At 40.7% G+C, this 17539-nt stretch overlaps 1 protein-coding gene across 3 annotated transcripts; it reads right to left on the bottom strand.

The window, feature by feature from the left end:
• Nucleotides 1–898: 898 nt before the first annotated feature.
• cfap206 (cilia and flagella associated protein 206) lies at nt 899–17281 on the bottom strand. 3 transcript variants are annotated; one of them, XM_085373099.1, is made up of 12 exons: nt 17129–17281; nt 16964–17047; nt 15069–15159; nt 13668–13856; nt 10415–10582; nt 7687–7901; nt 6524–6643; nt 6174–6360; nt 5912–6052; nt 4042–4253; nt 3773–3916; nt 899–1120 (listed from the first exon to the last, which is right to left on the bottom strand). In XM_085373099.1, exons 1-12 carry the CDS (start codon nt 17279–17281, stop codon nt 899–901), a joined length of 1926 nt encoding a protein of 641 aa, XP_085229225.1. The 3 variants fall into 3 exon arrangements, with proteins under 3 accessions (XP_085229225.1, XP_085229226.1, XP_085229228.1); XM_085373100.1 differs by having other exon boundaries at nt 6174–6390; nt 17129–17236; XM_085373102.1 differs by having other exon boundaries at nt 4060–4253; nt 6174–6390; nt 17129–17236.
• Nucleotides 17282–17539: the final 258 nt, after the last annotated feature.

Raw genomic sequence — 17539 nt, 5'->3', positions numbered from 1 at the left:
GACCACTTGCTTCAAAGGATGGCGTTTTTAACTGCCTGTGTTAATAAGATGCACAAGCTATGTACTTAGACACTGCTCACAGTATCTCCTGTGCAATCATTACATTAAAGGTAGTGATTGCCTTTTGGAATTAAAGCTCACTAAATGAGTGCTATTTATGATTTTGCAAATGTCAAGATTCAATTTGTCCTGGTTTTAGTTTTAGTTATTGTTTCCTGTGTCTGTTTCTGAAAAATATCCACCACAGACCTGCATCACTTTCAGATACACTTCCTGACTCTTTGGTTACAAAGGGTAGCTACTTGCATTCAGATAAACAAGGAGAAATTGGGGCATGTTGGATCAGTTTCTGCTGTTCTTAACAAAGATATAATGTATGTTTAACATGACATGCAATACCCCAGGTGTATCAAAAAAGCCAGCTGTGACCGGAGCATGAACCTGAAACTAATCACACAGACTTTATTAATAGTGTGTGTGTGTGTGTGTGTGTGTGTGTGTGTGTGTGTGTGTGTGTGTGTGTGTGTGTGTGAGTGAGAGAGAGAGAGAGCTTTCACCTATCCAAATCATTTAATTCAGGTCTTCCAATGGCCCCTTTCACAGCCACAGGTGTATAAAATCAAGCACCTAGGCTTGTTAGGCATGTAAAATCACAGAGCGGGGTTAGTGGATGCTGATCTGCATAGTGCCACGGAATCATACCTTCAAACTAGAGCTAGGCATCTTGTCTGGTGTAGTCCAGGAATCATGTTTCCAGGGTTTAAAATTTTAGGGTCAAGTGCTGTAAACAAAAGCACTGCAGGTGGTGTGTCCAGAGGGTATAGGCTATATAAAAGAAAAAGGATAAAAACAACAAGAAGATTCTTACATCAACTTTTATTTTGTTAACTATTTGTCTTTAATCATCCACAGATCTGGTCAGGTTTGCTTTGACAACATGTGCACCCCTTTGTCCTCTCAGACCTGCTACAAAGGTTTGAGGTTTAGGCACTTGGCTTGCACCATCTCTCTTGCTTTGACAGGCAGCATTCTTAGGAAGCCAGGTCTGAGTGACATTTTCCCGCCTCATGTGACTCAGGTCAGTCTGTACTGAAACGGTAACTCTGGTCTGAAGATTGGCCTAGAGATATGAAGCATGGAAATGAAAGGTCAGTAAATAAAGTCGTGCATTGAGACAAACAAAACAGAACCCAACTCTTGAAACCACTGTAATACAGTAAGGTCCAGTTAACTTTGTTAGTTACATCTTGCTAGTACCAGGTTAGAGTTTGCCTTTCATAACTCCCTCAGTTCTTGTAGCATATACTCAACAAGGTGATGGAAACAATCCTTTTAGGATTTTGGTCCAATAGCATCACATAGCTGCTACATGTTCATTGGCTTCCACATACATGATGAAAATCCCGTTCGAAATCCTATCCTATATAATCCACTATAAAAGTTCTTAAAAGTACTCTGTTGGACTGCGATGGTGACTGTGAAGCCCATTTCAGTGCTACAATGACAACTCATTGTCATGTTCATAAAATCCTTTTGAGATGATTTAAGCTTTGTAACAGGATGTGTTAAGCCATCTGAAGGTGGTTACACTGTGGCTATAAAGGGATGGGAAAGGTCAACAATACTACCCAGGCATTTAAAAAAATGCTTGGTTGCTACTAATGGACTTCAAAGTATGCATAGATAATATCCCTCATGCCATTATACCACCACCAGGAGCAACCTGGGCTGCTGATCCAAGGCAAGATGGATCAGGGTTTCCAGAACCACAATCTTTACTGTCAGTGTGCTTTCGAACAACGAAAACTGTATGCAAACCCCTTCAGTACAAGTAAAAAAAAAGGGCACTTTTAAGAAAAAGAAGTATATCTGTACAATAAATTTTAAACAAAGAAAAAAAATATATAGTATGTACAAGACTGTATATCAGAATGAACAAGTGAGAATACACACAGTGATTCAGTCCTTAGAATATTGTACGGTTCCTTGGAAATATTGCACAGTTAAAAGAAGAAGAAGAATATTGCACAGCTAAAAAGAAAAAAGAAAAGAAAATATTGCACAGTTGAAGGTTGTGTTTTTGCATTGATTTATCTCCCTGCATTTATTAATGCAACAGCCCTGGTGTATGTGCTTTTTCTCAGTCTGTTTGTTTGGCCTTAAATGTCCTGTTCATGGTGTTTACACCACATTTTTACACTACATGCAAATGTTGTGGCAAAAATCTAGACTCATCAGACCAGGCTATTTTCTATCGTGTCTGTTTTATTCTATTCTATCCGATAATTTTTTTGAGCACATACATACTGTACCAGATTCAAAGTGTGATGTGTTCAAAGAGACCTTTCTGCATTCATTAGATGTAATAAGTGGTTATTAGAGTTCCTGTCCAGCCCAAAGATATTAGGCCATTCTCCTCTGATAACTAATATCAACAAAGTATTTTCTCCCAGAGAACTGCAGCTCACTGGATATAGGCTCAGAACACAGACAGCACAATGTTCATTTAGAGAAGGGTTGTTAATGACAAAAGCTGTACAGGTAAAGATGAACCTGAGGCTGCCGTGGGACGCCTTGTTCCAAGAAATTAACATATTCATTCTTAATAAAAGCAGCAAAGTTACACATCGACACACAAACATACACACAAAGACTTTAAGCACTTAAAATACTTACTATAAACTTACTGCATTTATAGTAAGTATAAATGTACAGTAAACTAATATCTGCTAAAACGTGTAAATGTGACCATTTCTGCATGTCATTGGGGTGCTATGAGGTCTATGAAGTTCTATTATAAAGTACACAAGAAAATTATATAAGAAAAAAAAACACTATAGCACATACAGTAATTGAAAAGATAATCCAAGCACAATCAGAAGGGACACTTATGAAGGAAAATGTAACTTCTGATAAAACCACATCAAATTGTAAAACTGTAAAACATGGAGACAGAAAGAAAGAGCATCAGGACACATCAAACAAAAAGCTACTATAACTGTGAGCGTCGGATGGCCACCCTGCATATGCGCGTTTGTTTTCGTTCATGACACGTACTTCCATGCCCTGCCTAGAGCCGTCCAGTTGGATTGCACAGATTTGCCACTTCCAGAAAGGTTTAGCCCATTTACTCCCTTTTTATGGGCCAGAAAGAAGGTAGTCAGAATTGACCGTGGCTGACAGAGAATTCCAGGGTCTCCTGAGGGTCTTCGTCACCATCAGGTGGGCTCCTGAGGTTCTCCATCTCCATTGTCTGCCTCCAATGCCTTTCACAAACGTGAGACTAATCTAACCTGTAGACTCACTGAGTGGGATAAATAATGCCGAGTCTAGGCCATGATCCGCTGCTTACTTTATGGCTTTTTCCACCCTGAGTTGTGGCTTTCTTATGGAAAGTGATTAAACGGGCTGAACCTGTCTGGAAGTGACAAATCTGTGCAATCCACTGGACAGCTCCAGGCAGGGTGGCCTCTCAACTGTTCCAATACTACTATTCTGTTCTGTGACTTTTGATATTCTGCTACTGCTGATAAGTCTTTTCACATTCATGAATCATTCAAAAACAGAACAGTTTACATTGTACATTTTAAATGAATGACAAACACTTCTCTCTGAAAAAGGTTACAAGCAACCCAAGTTTAATATATTACCTAACGCTGTTTGTAGAAAATGTCATACTTTTAAGTTATAACACCGTTAAGTATTACTATAGGTTTCAACACTTAGCACACATCAGACTACAAAGTGAGAAAAATAAATGAACGTGTCTCACCAATTTGAGAGCTTTTCGTCTAAGCTCCCACTCATTCCACTCATATGACTTGACAATGTTTTTCTCCACAGGGTGAATTTCAGTCTGAGTGCCACACTCACATTTTATACCTGGCTTCACCGGTAAACCCTTTCTTGGCTGGGTCTGCCAAACCAAAAGTCGAAATCAGTTACTACCAACAGATTGTCCAAACATAAGAAAGTTTTAAAAGCTCCTGTGAATTTCATTAAATGTTTTTGAAGTGTGTGTTGTGGCTATTAGAAAGTTACCTGTGAGAGTCTGCTCACATCAGAGTATGGACTAATACAGGAAAACTGTTGGTGGAGTTTGAGGAGCTGAATGAGTTCAGGGGAGTATTTGGCTTTTTCTGCAACCTCTGCAACAAAGCTGTCTGGACTAAGGGCAAACTTCATGGCAGCTTCTTTGGAGGTAAAAACATAGAGCTTCTCCTTGTGTTTCAGGGCTCCGATGTATGGATTACCTGCAAGAGATAAACATTAATATAATATTGGTCTACAGCCTCCCTTTGATCTACTCTATGTTCATTTAATTTGAAGTTAATGAAACAATCTTCCCCCTGATCCACCCATCAGAGAAGGAGACTGAATGTTAGACAAGGTGCTTAAGTATAGAAAAAAAGTGCTTCTATGAAGTCTTATGTGATGAAGTGCTTTGAGTGCCCAGTTAACTAACCGATTAATGTATCTAATTACACAGGTGAGAAGTTTCACTAAGATAAACACTCATATTAGCCTTATCATCAAAGACTTGTATTGGCTAACACTGTACTTAAAAACTATTGGTAATCCCCACCATTTATGCTTTCCAATAACATCATAGTGGCAACAATCACAGCCATGCCTGCTTACTTGATGGACAGCTTTACTCAAGTTGTCTGCTGCTAATCTTAGTATATCACCTTTATGATTAATTTTAATACTCTGGTTCAGAAATTCAGGGCTGTGAAAGAGACAGTCCAGCTGCAAAAACAGGTACATGTCCTGTAAATCAGTGTCAACCTAATACTGCAGTATTTATTTATTTAGTTAGTCATAGGTGGAAAAATTTGATGTGCTGACATGTAGGAGAGAATTAACACGTTGTTAGCATTCAGCCTGGTCTTAATGAGTGACGCCAAACAGCGCTCCCACAGACTACTAAGAATGATCAACAACTGATATTATTTCTATACTGATTCTGTGCAATTAAAGCAGTATCATCATATGATCCCTCAACCGAAATGTAGGGAATAAAAAAATAAAATAAAAAAATAAATACTTGAAAAACACGATTTGTAAAATATATTACGTAGATTGTAGGGATTGCATTCTTTTAAAATACAGCAAATTCAACAAATCTGTGGAAAATAGCTGCAGTACATTTAAGGCCAAAAGCAAGTTTTACAGACAGGTAAGAGAGTCCAGACTATCATTAGTATTACACATGTTAGGTGACCATTCAAACAGCTCTCCAACCACCCACAGAAGGCAAATGACTTCCAAACCCCACCCCAAATATCACTACCTTTGTCCAGCTGAACCTGGTTCAATAAACCTAAATCTGATTCATTCTAGTTACAAACTTGAACAAGCATTATGCCAAGACATACTGTTATCAAACCTATATTTAGTAGGCAGACTATTAACACACATCACTGTATATATATATATATGTTATAGCATCAACTCTGTCAGCATGACTGAGCACCAAGTCAGCAGCTTCGTCCTCTTCACTCACCAGTTTGGAATAATCGTGACTTCACAATCAACAATAAAACGTTATACTTGGAAAATCAAAGGCATTACACATTCTTAACTAGAGCTTCTAAAAGGTGTCTCAGACACAGTTGACTGCATTCCATTTTTGAATTTTATAATATAACATTTTAATTACAATACTAGCCTAAATTCTGGATGGATGGATGGATGGATGGATGGATGGATGGATGGATGGATGGGATCAGGAAGGCAGTATAATTATAGCTATGAAGAGGCTTTGGTCACCACCTTTGTGACCATTCAGAGAACAACTTCATAATTCCCTGCAACTTCATGAGTGTTTTTAAAGAAAGCTGACACCTTTACTCACACACCTAAATGTGTTTTACCTAAGCAAAAAACCATCACACTGGAATCGTACCTGGAAGTAGAAGGCCATCTCTGGTTACAAGTGTGTAGCCACAGAATCCATTATACTGTAGGGGCATTTCCTCAAAATTGACTGTTGTTTCAGGAAAAAGCCATTCCTGTGTCTTCAGGGAAGCTGGATCAACGCAGTTATCTGAAAGACAAAATAAATCACAACCACATTTAAGACTGGCAAAAGCATAGATCTTAATTTCTCTTTTTTGTAACTCTTGTGGAAAATGCAGTTTTGTTTCTGTGGGTGACCAAAGCCATACCTGAAGACTCAAGCATTCTCTGTTCGTCTGTCTTCACCTCTGAGTCCTCCAACAGACTTTCTAGATATGCTTCAGAGAAAATCCTGGCCTGGGAGGCAGAGAAGGGCTGGAGTCTGAGCATGATTTTATTGAGCATGTACAGGAACTCACCCTCATCCCGAAGTTCAAACCATAACTTTGACAGCATCTTGAATAATGAGAAATGACAAAATAAAGACTCTAGGTACAGACAAATATAAGAATCAAGGAGAAAGAAAATCTTGTACACACTTCCATCTATTCCTTCAGATGAAATATAAAAAGACATTAACTGTAACAACTTAAGAACACTTCAAAACAAAGCAACTTACAAAAACTGTTGCAGCTGGTACTGCTGTTTTTGACTGCACAGTTTCTTTTAGCATCTTCATCTGTGATGAGACGTCACTCAGCAGGGTTTCAACATGCTTAGCACATGAATTTGCATCAGCCTGGTGGTACAGGAAAATTAATATTTCACTAAATATTTTAATATAAAAAAAAAAAAAAATCACCTTCAATAAGATGAAAATAGCCTAAAATGCCCAGTGGTACATATGAAATAGCAATGGGTGTACACACAACATTGTGCATGCTTTGTTTCGTTTTGTGCTTTTTTATTGTCCAAACTTTTAATAGTGAGTATCTCAAGGAAAAAATACTCAATAACCAAAATGAGACTAAGGCTGAAATAACAGTATTCAATTATTTCAGCCTGATCATCACTTTTGTGACCATATGGTTGGTAAAACAGCTGGTTAAAGCGCTCGACCCAGGATGCAACATCCAGGTAGAAAATATTTTTCAGTTTTATTATTTGACAATATTATTCAGCTGCAATTTAAGGTTGTTAGTTTAGTTATTGTTAAAGTATTATGCAGTTATTTTATAAGTGTATTTAAAATGTACACTTCATGTTGTGTTGTTACCACTACTCTATAATTATACAGGCATCTTGCTTTAATTGATACACACTTCACATTAGTCCGTGATAGTCGCCCACTGGAAAAATTTATTTATCCTCTTAAATGCTGCCGACTTTTAAATTCAGAATTATACAATCAGTTTTTGCTTTTATCTATGTACGCACTGGATGCTTTTTGTAGTGATTTCACTACGAGAGATCATACAAATGACATTCGGTGGCTTCAGCCATCTATGGGTGAACCTCTCCAGTCAGAAAGTGGGCGTGACCCAAGATAAACTTCGCTCAACTTTCAGGCCAGTCACCCAGTGGTCAGCTTCATGATGATCATGTGGTGATCAAATAGCTTTCAGTGTGTACACAGCTTAAAACACTGTCTTAATATACTGTAGTACACGTTTCAATTAATTACTGCACCCATTTCTTTTTTCCTAGCTCAAGACTTTTGCAAAGCACTAAAAGTTGGTACTATTGTTATTATTAAATGACTGATATCACTGTTATAACAGGTGTAGTCTCCATGTAAATACCATGTTTTTAACATTTTGTTTAAAGTTACTGTCACCTTACCAGTAACATTTTTAGGAAAACTTCATGCTGTCTGGCATTGTACAAAGCCTGTTTGAGGAGAATAACGGGCATGTCAGAATGTCCCAGCTGAACATCAGAGCTTGTTAGCTTCTCCAGCACAACAGTGTACTTGAACACCAAAGTCTGTGTCACACACAGCTCATTTGCTATGCTTTTACTGGTGACTGGAAGAGCCTCTTGAAGAACTGCAGGCACTGCAAGGAGAACACAAAAAGGTATAAATATCACTGTTGTTAGATCTGTGTGTTTTGTGAATCTATATACATTCAGCTGGACTTTATCATGCCCCAAATTAAGATTGAGTAGGCTGAAGAAAGACTGGAAGAGAAAATCCAGCAGGGGAACTAGAAAGCAAGAATAGGAGGAGGAGAACTGAAGAGAAGAGAGGACCCGAGTCAGGGCGTGATAGCCCTGTGACAGCACAGGACACAGAACACAAAGCTGACATGTGGGAGATGCTGGAGCTGGAGCTGGCTGCCATCACCACTGGAAAGAGGCCTGACAGAGTGGAGTTGGGTAAGAGCCTGAAGCCTCCCCCAGCCCTGTGAGTAACCTGTTTGTTTCCTCTTTTGATGTAACAACTTGTGTCAGGGGCTGAACCTGACAGATTCTTTAAAACAGTACTGTCCACAGTTAAACCTCCCCACAGAAACCCTCAACATCTAAGGTGCACATATGCATATGTAATGGGGTGTGATTTGTGGCTCAGCTGCAATGGAGGGGTGGAGTGATAGATTCAGGGTGTGGTCAGCAGCTCTCCATCATCAATCATGCCTCCCCTATTTGAGTTGGACAAAATTACCTGATGCCAGAGCTGTGTGCTGTGCTGAAGGAGGCAGCTGGAGGCCTGCAGAAACTAAAGAGTGTGAAGCACCACAAAAAAACGTTCACTTACTTTGTGATGCTGAGTGCGTTGGATCTTTTTGTCACGATTGGTACCGAAATCCAGTTGTGGGATGATGGGCCTATGACTAACGCAGTTGAGTGACGCTGGCAGATATTGTGGTGGAGTTGATGCATTGGGAGCAGGTGTTGGTGCATCAACAGCAGCTCAACTGGCTACAAGACCAGGCTGAGTGCCTTTACATGTCAAGGCTCACTGTGTGGCAGGCAGGATGTAGGACCCAAATGCAGGACTCATAAACGCAAGGGTGAGAACTAAAAGTGGCAGCTTTATTTTGGCTGTAAATGACTCTTTAATCATACAACAAACAAAGCCAAAAGCGAGGAACTAGAAATATGAACTAAAATCAAAGCACTATGACACTGGGAAGCTAAGGAACTAAACTGGGAAACAGATAGAAAACTACTAGGAGAACACAGGAAAACATGCACCAATAGCGTGCGCCCTGCCCAGAATGTCAGCTGGTGAACCAGCCACCCTTTCCAAAAGCACCCTTGCACCCACTCCTGTTAATGGACGTCCCGTTTGAGCACACTGGTGCAAACCTCATCAGGCCATTTGTAATTCTAGGTGTTGGACCCAGCATTTTGAGTTTATTGTGTTTTTGTATTATAATGATGATGTAAGTTTCTCTAGTTCGTTTTGAGTTTATTCTTTCTATGTTTCTGAGTTTTCTTGTGTTCCCAGTTTAGTCTCTCGTCTGCTAGGTCCTTTTTGTGCCTCCTGTGAGAATCTGTCTTGTTGTCTGTGTTTACGTTTCTGTGCATATAGCTCCCTCGCCCTCTGTGTGTCCAGTCGTTATGTTTTTGTCTCCTTTTTCTGTACACGTGTTCCTCTCATTGTGCTTTATTCTTTGTCTCCCCCGTCTGTCATGTGCATCCACGTGTGTTCTCACCAGCCCGTCTTGTCCCATATGTGCATTTCATGTTTTAGGTTCCTAGTGTTTAGTTTCCCGAGTTTAACTGTCTTGCTAGTTTAGTCCTATCTCCTTGTTTGTGTTTTCGTGCAATCTATGAATAAAACGGCTCTGTTTTTGTGAAGTCCCAGTTTCACGTCTGTTGATTCTCTCCTTTTGGGTCCACCTCATCATCACTTCACACATTCTGCAGCCACATACCATGAAGCCATTTCACTGGAGTGCAGAGGGATATCACTTTGTATTAGTTCTGGTGGATTACGCAACAGGATAACCTGAAGCAATGCTGCTGTGCACCACTTTACCAAAGAGTGTCGTGTAGACACAGTTTCAGGTCATCTCCAGAGTCGGCATATCGAAAGAGATACTGACTGACCAGGACACTTCATTCATGTCTCGGACACTTAAGTTGTCAACCTGATTAAAGAAAACTGCAAAAAAGGTCCAAGCCCAACCAAGAAAAAAAAAGATGTGTACATTCTAACCCTCAGGGCAAAGCTACACACACTGGGGAGATTGTCACAGGTTTACAGAGTGGATGTTGCTGAACTGAAACTGCGTTTTGCAGAGGTGTCCCCTCTCCCTCCCCTCTGCCCAGTCGTACAACACTCACAAACCACCATTATGGAGCAAGGTCTATAGTGTTACAGGCTTGAAACGAAAACAGCTGGACTTTTTGGTTCATGAAGACATTTCATTTCATTTTGGTGAACTGTCGGCCAATGTTGTTGGTCGGCCTACAAATGTTTTTAAAAGTATTTTAACTGCATGCGACTGCTTATAATTTCAAATAGCAAAGAGACAGTCACTGAGCTAAATCTACAGTAGAGGTCTTCTAACAATCAATCTCAAGCTGGCAAAGTGAAAAATAAGCATAAAAACTGTACTTAGTTCATGGATGTCAACCTCCTCTTCACCCCTCTTGTTGGCTTTGTTGAAGAGTCGGATCCCAGTAACAATCATGGTGAGTTCTTTGAGCTGCTGCTCCTGGTCTCTCTTTAAGGCCACTTGAAAGTTTCCCAGTTCAGCCTGAGGGAAGACGCTCTGCAGGACAGCTATGGCAAAGGAAGAAGAGAAGTCAAACGTTAGACACACTGCATGTATAATCATTATTACCACCACCACCATCATTCACTGCATGGCTAATTGTTACACTATATCAGTGTTTCCCAAAATTTTTTTTGCTGGGCCCCCCCATTGTTTTACAAGAAAAATGTTCGGGCCCCCCCACCAACTAAACACCCCCCCGCACAAACATATCCTCCAACCACACACACCCATATTTTGTTTTCAAACTCCGTTGCGGTTTATTTCACACCTCAAACATTTAGTAAACAATTAAGCAAATACAAGTAAACTGCAATAAATTACAGGTAGTTATAAAATAATCTCAGAACTCTTTTACGCTACGTCCACACTTAAACGGGTATTTTTGAAAACGCAGCTGTTTCTACGCGTTTGGACATTTCGTCCACACGTAAACGGAGTTTCGAATCACTGAAAACAGATTTTTTTTTTAAAAACGCCGTTTTTTGCGTTTACGTGTGGACAAGGAATACAGAGTTAGTCACGCAACGAGTGGTGCCTTTTTTCACGTCACGCTGTGCGCCACGTTGTTTACATGAGATGAATTGCAGAATGGCAGATAGTAAGATTAACAGTATTTTGTCTATCTTCAGGTTTTACACGCTTACGTATACACACGCAGTTACTGTCCCTCCATTTAGAAAGGCAGAGGCGTCACGGTGTAATTATTTTACGTGTAGTTGTTTTTTTTTCCTGTGTAATATTCAACATTGCTATCAATACATTTCTCAAAAAATGCCTCTGTGTGCAAAATGGGTTCAAAAACATAAACAACTGTGTTATACTGTTTGTCCTTGATTTGAACTGGGGAAACAAATCGTGGTAGGACAGGCCGGATATTATTTGTATCCCACTGTAACTTTACTATATACAGTGGGGCAAAAAAGTATTTAGTCAGCCACCGATTGTGCAAGTTCCCCCACTTAAAATGATGACAGAGGTCAGTAATTTGCACCAGAGGTACACTTCAACTGTGAGAGACAGAATGTGAAAAAAACATCCATGAATCCACATGGTAGGATTTGTAAAGAATTTATTCGTAAATTAGGGTGGAAAATAAGTATTTGGTCACCTCAAACAAGGAAAATCTCTGGCTCTCACAGACCTGTAACGTCTTCTGTAAGAAGCTTTTCTGTCCCCCACTCGTTACCTGTATGAATGGCACCTGTTTGAACTCATCATCTGTATAAAAGACACCTGTCCACAGCCTCAAACAGTCAGACTCCAAACTCCGCCATGGCCAAGACCAAAGAGCTTTCGAAGGACACCAGGAAAAGTATTGTAGACCTGCACCAGACTGGGAAGAGTGAATCTACAATAGGCAAGCAGCTTGGTGTGAAAAAATCAACTGTGGGAGCAATCATCAGAAAATGGAAGACATACAAGACCACTGATAATCTCCCTCGATCTGGGGCTCCACGCAAGATCTCATCCCGTGGGGTCAAAATGATCATGAGAACGGTGAGCAAAGATCCCAGAACCACACGGGGGGACCTGGTGAATGACCTGCAGAGAGCTGGGACCAAAGTAACAAAGGTCACCATCAGTAACACACTACAACGGCAGGGAATCAAATCCCGCAGTGCCAGACGTGTTCCGCTGCTGAAGCCAGTGCATGTCCAGGCCCGTCTGAAGTTTGCCAGAGAGCACATGGATGATACAGCAGAGGATTGGGAGAATGTCATGTGGTCAGATGAAACCAAAGTAGAACTTTTTGGTATAAACTCAACTCGTCGTGTTTGGAGGAAGAAGAATACTGAGTTGCATCCCAAGAACACCATACCTACTGTGAAGCATGGGGGTGGAAACATCATGCTATGGGGCTGTTTTTCTGCCAAGGGGACAGGACGACTGATCCGTGTTAATGACAGAATGAATGGGGCCATGTATCGTGAGATTTTGAGCCAAAACCTCCTTCCATCAGTGAGAACTTTGAAGATGAAACGAGGCTGGGTCTTCCAACATGACAATGATCCAAAACACACCGCCCGGGCAACAAAGGAGTGGCTCCGTAAGAAGCATTTGAAAGTCCTGGAGTGGCCTAGCCAGTCTCCAGACCTCAACCCCATAGAAAATCTGTGGCGGGAGTTGAAAGTCCGTGTTGCTCGGCGACAGCCCCAAAACATCACTGCTCTCGAGAAGATCTGCATGGAGGAATGGGCCAAAATACCAGCTACTGTGTGTGCAAACCTGGTAAAGACCTATAGTAAACGTTTGACCTCTGTTATTGCCAACAAAGGTTATGTTACAAAGTATTGAGTTGTATTTTTGTTATTGACCAAATACTTATTTTCCACCCTGATTTACGAATAAATCCTTTACAAATCCTACCATGTGGATTCATGGATTTTTTTTTTCACATTCTGTCTCTCACAGTTGAAGTGTACCTCTGGTGCAAATTACTGACCTCTGTCATCATTTTAGGTGGGGGAACTTGCACAATCGGTGGCTGACTAAATACTTTTTTGCCCCACTGTAAAGAGCTAACATCTCCAAAATGTCAGGAGTAGTTATTTATTACAACAAGTGTTTGTGAACTAAAAATAAAGAATGTGGGATACTGTTTGTCCGTGATTTGGACAACCCAGCGCGTGCTGCCGATGCAAGGGAAACTAATTCTGTCGCAGAGACCTACCTCGGCACTTGTGCAGGTGAAGCCAGTGTCCAAGCTTTCTTTTTTTCTTTTTTCTTTTTTTTTTTATACCCCCCCGGGAACCTCTGCACCATATTATGTAAAATTGTTCATTTATTTTGTGAATAGAAGAGATTCCATTCAGAAAACTGCTGACAATTTGCTCCCTTTCAGAACCTGATCTTTCTAACTGGAAGTCTGATGTTACATAATATGAACAGACTTGTGGTTCATCAGAAATGTTTTGAAGTTCATAGTCAGCTCACAAGACATATGTTGGAGAATCACTGAGAATAGCAGAAAGTGCTGTCTGGATGATCTGGGGTTAGAATTAGTAGCGCAGCCTTTGGTGTAACGTGGCATTACATTTTCAGTATGCAGACATGACATTGTAGTTGGAACAATGAAAAGTAGTATGAGACCTGTAGCCTCTTCCATAGTGTTGGTATCTGTAGGCGAACCCATAGCAGAGCGCTGCAGGATATAAGTGGTGATTTTCTGGTAAAGGCCATCCAATTCCTTCCTTGATTTCACCCTGTTGTCAGTGATCTCTCTGCACAGTGGACTCAGCTTGGACTCTTCTGACTGGTGGATATCCTCAAGAAACTCACCTACACAAACACACATGGTCATCACCAAAAGTCATTGTGGCAAGGTTTTGCAGTCTGAAGTCTGTACGTGACTCAAATAGAGCACTGCAATAGCACAAACATGACTAAATAAACCCACATATGACAGCTTCAGATAATCAGCTTCTAAGCTGACCAACACACGTTTTAACTAGTCTGGAAATGTATCATTTAAGATCGGGGTTTATGACCTCTAGTGCCTCTGTTAAACAAGTTCAGCATGGCTATGCTGAACTGCAGTTTAACACATCCAGGCTTTCTATGCATTAGACAGCTCATCTAAACATAAAACCCAAGTTGGAGATAATGGGAAATGCAACAGTGGTTATCAATTGATTGGACTCGTTGGTTGACACAAAAATGAACCAACTTAGCATAGCCTACTTTGATCTGTAAAGAACAAAAAATATATAATGGCAAAAAGCAACACTTTTGCTACAAATAGGACAAGACTGCAACAATGTGATGATTTTATTGATTGCAGCACTAGGTATGCCATTTATTTGTTACAAAGCAGCTGCACATGAAGACATGGAAAGCATTACGTCCTCTCCTTGCATACGTACTGAAAACCTACTGCTGAAAAAGATTGGTCTGTAAAAGCGAAGCTGTTGATTTACCTGTCAATCTACAGTCTCATCACTATGGTTACAAGCTCTGGGTAGGGCCTAAAAGAATGAGATTGCAGATACAAGTGACAGGAATAAGCTTTCTTCAAGGGGTGGCTGGCCTCTCCCTTAGAAACAGGAGTTAAGTCATTTGAGAGGGCCTCAGAGTAGAGTTACTACTCCTCCACAACGAAACTAGCCAGCTGAGGTGGGTCAGGTATCTGGCTAGGATGCCTCCTCGGTGAGGTGTTCCAGGCATGTCCCACTAGGAGGAGACCATGGGTAGACCAATGATACGCTGAAAAGATTATGTAACCTGGATAAGCTTGAAAAAGTAGCTGGTGAGAGTTAGGGCTGAGCTTCTCTGCTTAGACTGCTGCCCCTGCAACCCAAACCCAGATAAGCAGATGAAACTAGATGGATGCTAATAATTGGTCATTGGCATTTGTAGACGACTAGACAGATGTTGTATAGCAAAATAAATCTAAAAATAAAAAATAAAAAAATTGAACAACCTCGAGCAAGCTTAGCATACATTACATACATGTGTTGGTGCCACATAAAATCAGAATGAGGTTATACTTACATTTCGTGGTATAATTCATGTCAAAGCACACCTGCATTTTGATAGTGTCAAGGGATGGGCTGCACTTTTCTGTGAGTTTATCCAGACACAGCTGGAAGACATGTTGCAGAGGGAGACATTTTCACTGCTTTGCTGATGACACACAACTTTATCTGTCCATGAAGCCAGATAACACACACCAATTAGTTAAACTGCAGGAATGTCTTAAAGACATAAAGACCTGGATGGCCTCTAATTTTCTGCTTCTTAATTCAGATCAAACTGAGGTTATTGTACTCGGCCCTGAAGATCTTAGAAATATGGTATCTAACCAGATGCTTACTCTGGATGGCATTACCTTGGCCTCCAGTAACACTGAGGAACCGTGGAGTCATTTTTGACCAGGACATGTCCTTCAATGCACATATTAAACAAATATGTAAGACTGCTTTCTTCCATTTGCACAATATCTCTAAAATTAGAAATATCCTGTCTCAGAGTGACGCTGAAAAACTAGTTGATGAATTTATTACTTCTAGGCTGGACGACTGTAATTCATTATTATCAGCATGTCCTAAAACTTGCTGAAAAGCCTTCAGCTAATCCAAAATGCTGCAGCAAGAGTCCTGACAGGGACTAGAAAGAGAGAGCATATTTCTCCTGTTTTGGCTTCCCTTCATTGGCTTCCTGTTAAATCCAGAATTGAATTCAAAATCCTGCTCCTCACATACAAGGTCTTAAATAATCAGGCCCCATCTTATCTTAATGACCTTGTAGTACCATATCACCCTATTAGAGCACTTCGCTCTCGCACTGCAGGCCTACTTGTTGTTGTTCCTAGAGTATTAAAAACAGAACGGGAGGGAGAGCCTTCAGTTTTCAGGCCCCTCTTCTTCTCAGCTTCCAGTTTGGATTCGGGAGACAGACACCATCTCTACTTTTAAGATTAGGCTTAAAACTTTCCTTTTTCGCTAAAGAATATAGTTAGGGCTGGACCAGGTGATCCTGAATCCCCACTTAGTTATGCTGCAATAGGTGTAGGCTGCTGGGGGACTCCCATGATGCATGGAGTATTTCTTCTTCAGTCACCTTTCTCACTCTCTCTGTGTTAATAGACCGCTCTGCATTGAATCATATTTGTTATTAATCTCTGGCTCTCTTCCACAGCATGTCTTTAATCCTGTCTTCCTTCTCTCACCCCAACTGGTTGCAACAGATGGCCGCCCCTCCCCGAGCCTGGTTCTGGTGGAGGTTTCTTCCTGCTAAAGGGAATTTTTACCTTCCTGCTGTCGCCAAAGTGCTTGCTCATAGGGGGTCATATGATTGTTGGGTTTTTCTCTGTATGTGTTATTGTAGGGGCTACCTTACAATATAAGGCATCGTGAGGCGACTTCTGTTGTGATTTGATGCTGTATGAATAAAAATAAATTGAACTGAATAGATTACCATCATTGCTTGTGTTAGTCTTACACCAAAAGAAGAAGGGGTGAACTCAGATTCAGCAGTAACAAGTGTAACAAGTGTAATATATGTTAATAAAAATGGGCTTTACTGTCATACAATAGTAGTCATAAAGAGAAATCAAAGACAAGGGAACAAAACAGAAACTACAGAAGTAAATGAAATAGCCACAAAAAAAAAAAAAAAAAAAAAAAAAACAGGATCTAAAAAAATCAGGACTCAGAAGAGGAGAGCGCAGCTGCCACTCCCTGTTTGAAGTTGCCTCCTGTTAAATAGAAACGTCTGACTCTTGGCCTTTCTCCCATAACCTCACTAAATGGAGAAGAAATGCAGTGCATCATGGGAAGCCCCCTTCTACCTCCTAATTTTGTAACAGAACAGAATTTCGACTCAAACATACACAGTGATTTTCAGAACCACTAACACCAATTAGAAAAAGAAATAAAGCAGCTCACCTCTTCGAGTTTTTGAACATCATCTTTAGTAAGGGTCCTGTCAACATTAAAGCCATTTCTTGGGTCCAGCACCACAGCAGACACCTGTGGATGTTTGAGAACATCGTGAACGTGTGCAGCAGCAGCGTTAGCTTAACGACTAAGTGCTTACTTCGTTTTACCGACCATAAAAGCTGCCAGCGTCTCCGACACCGCATGTCCCCTCAGCCTGCACTCGTGCACAATGTGCCCGATTACGGTTTTAAGCAGGGTTTCCGCACCAGCCTGAGACATTTCTACCGCCGGACCTACGGTGGATTGTTGATAAGCAGTTGCCATAGTAGCGGTGCAAATTTGTCCACTAGAGTGCGCTACAGTTAAACAATGCTTTAGTCCATAGATGAAACCTCAAGTATCGGTGTTAAGACACAGTCTTCTGCAGTTCCCATAGAACGTGGCAAAAGGCCATGCATGTGTCTGTTTTCTTTATGCAACCAGGTCATAAGTTACATATTGTTGTAATTACACAAAATGTGTTCTAAAACCCGAACTGTTTGGAGAAAAATAAAACTCCAGGTTCATTATGACATCTATAAA

Source organism: Diplotaxodon limnothrissa, linkage group LG15 (assembly GCF_057381915.1).
Source record: "Diplotaxodon limnothrissa isolate DT_005_m linkage group LG15, D_limnothrissa_male_GT1.1, whole genome shotgun sequence".
Taxonomy (NCBI): Eukaryota; Metazoa; Chordata; class Actinopteri; order Cichliformes; family Cichlidae; genus Diplotaxodon; species Diplotaxodon limnothrissa.
Note: the sequence above shows the minus strand (reverse complement) of the source record. Positions and strands in the feature narration are given on the sequence as shown.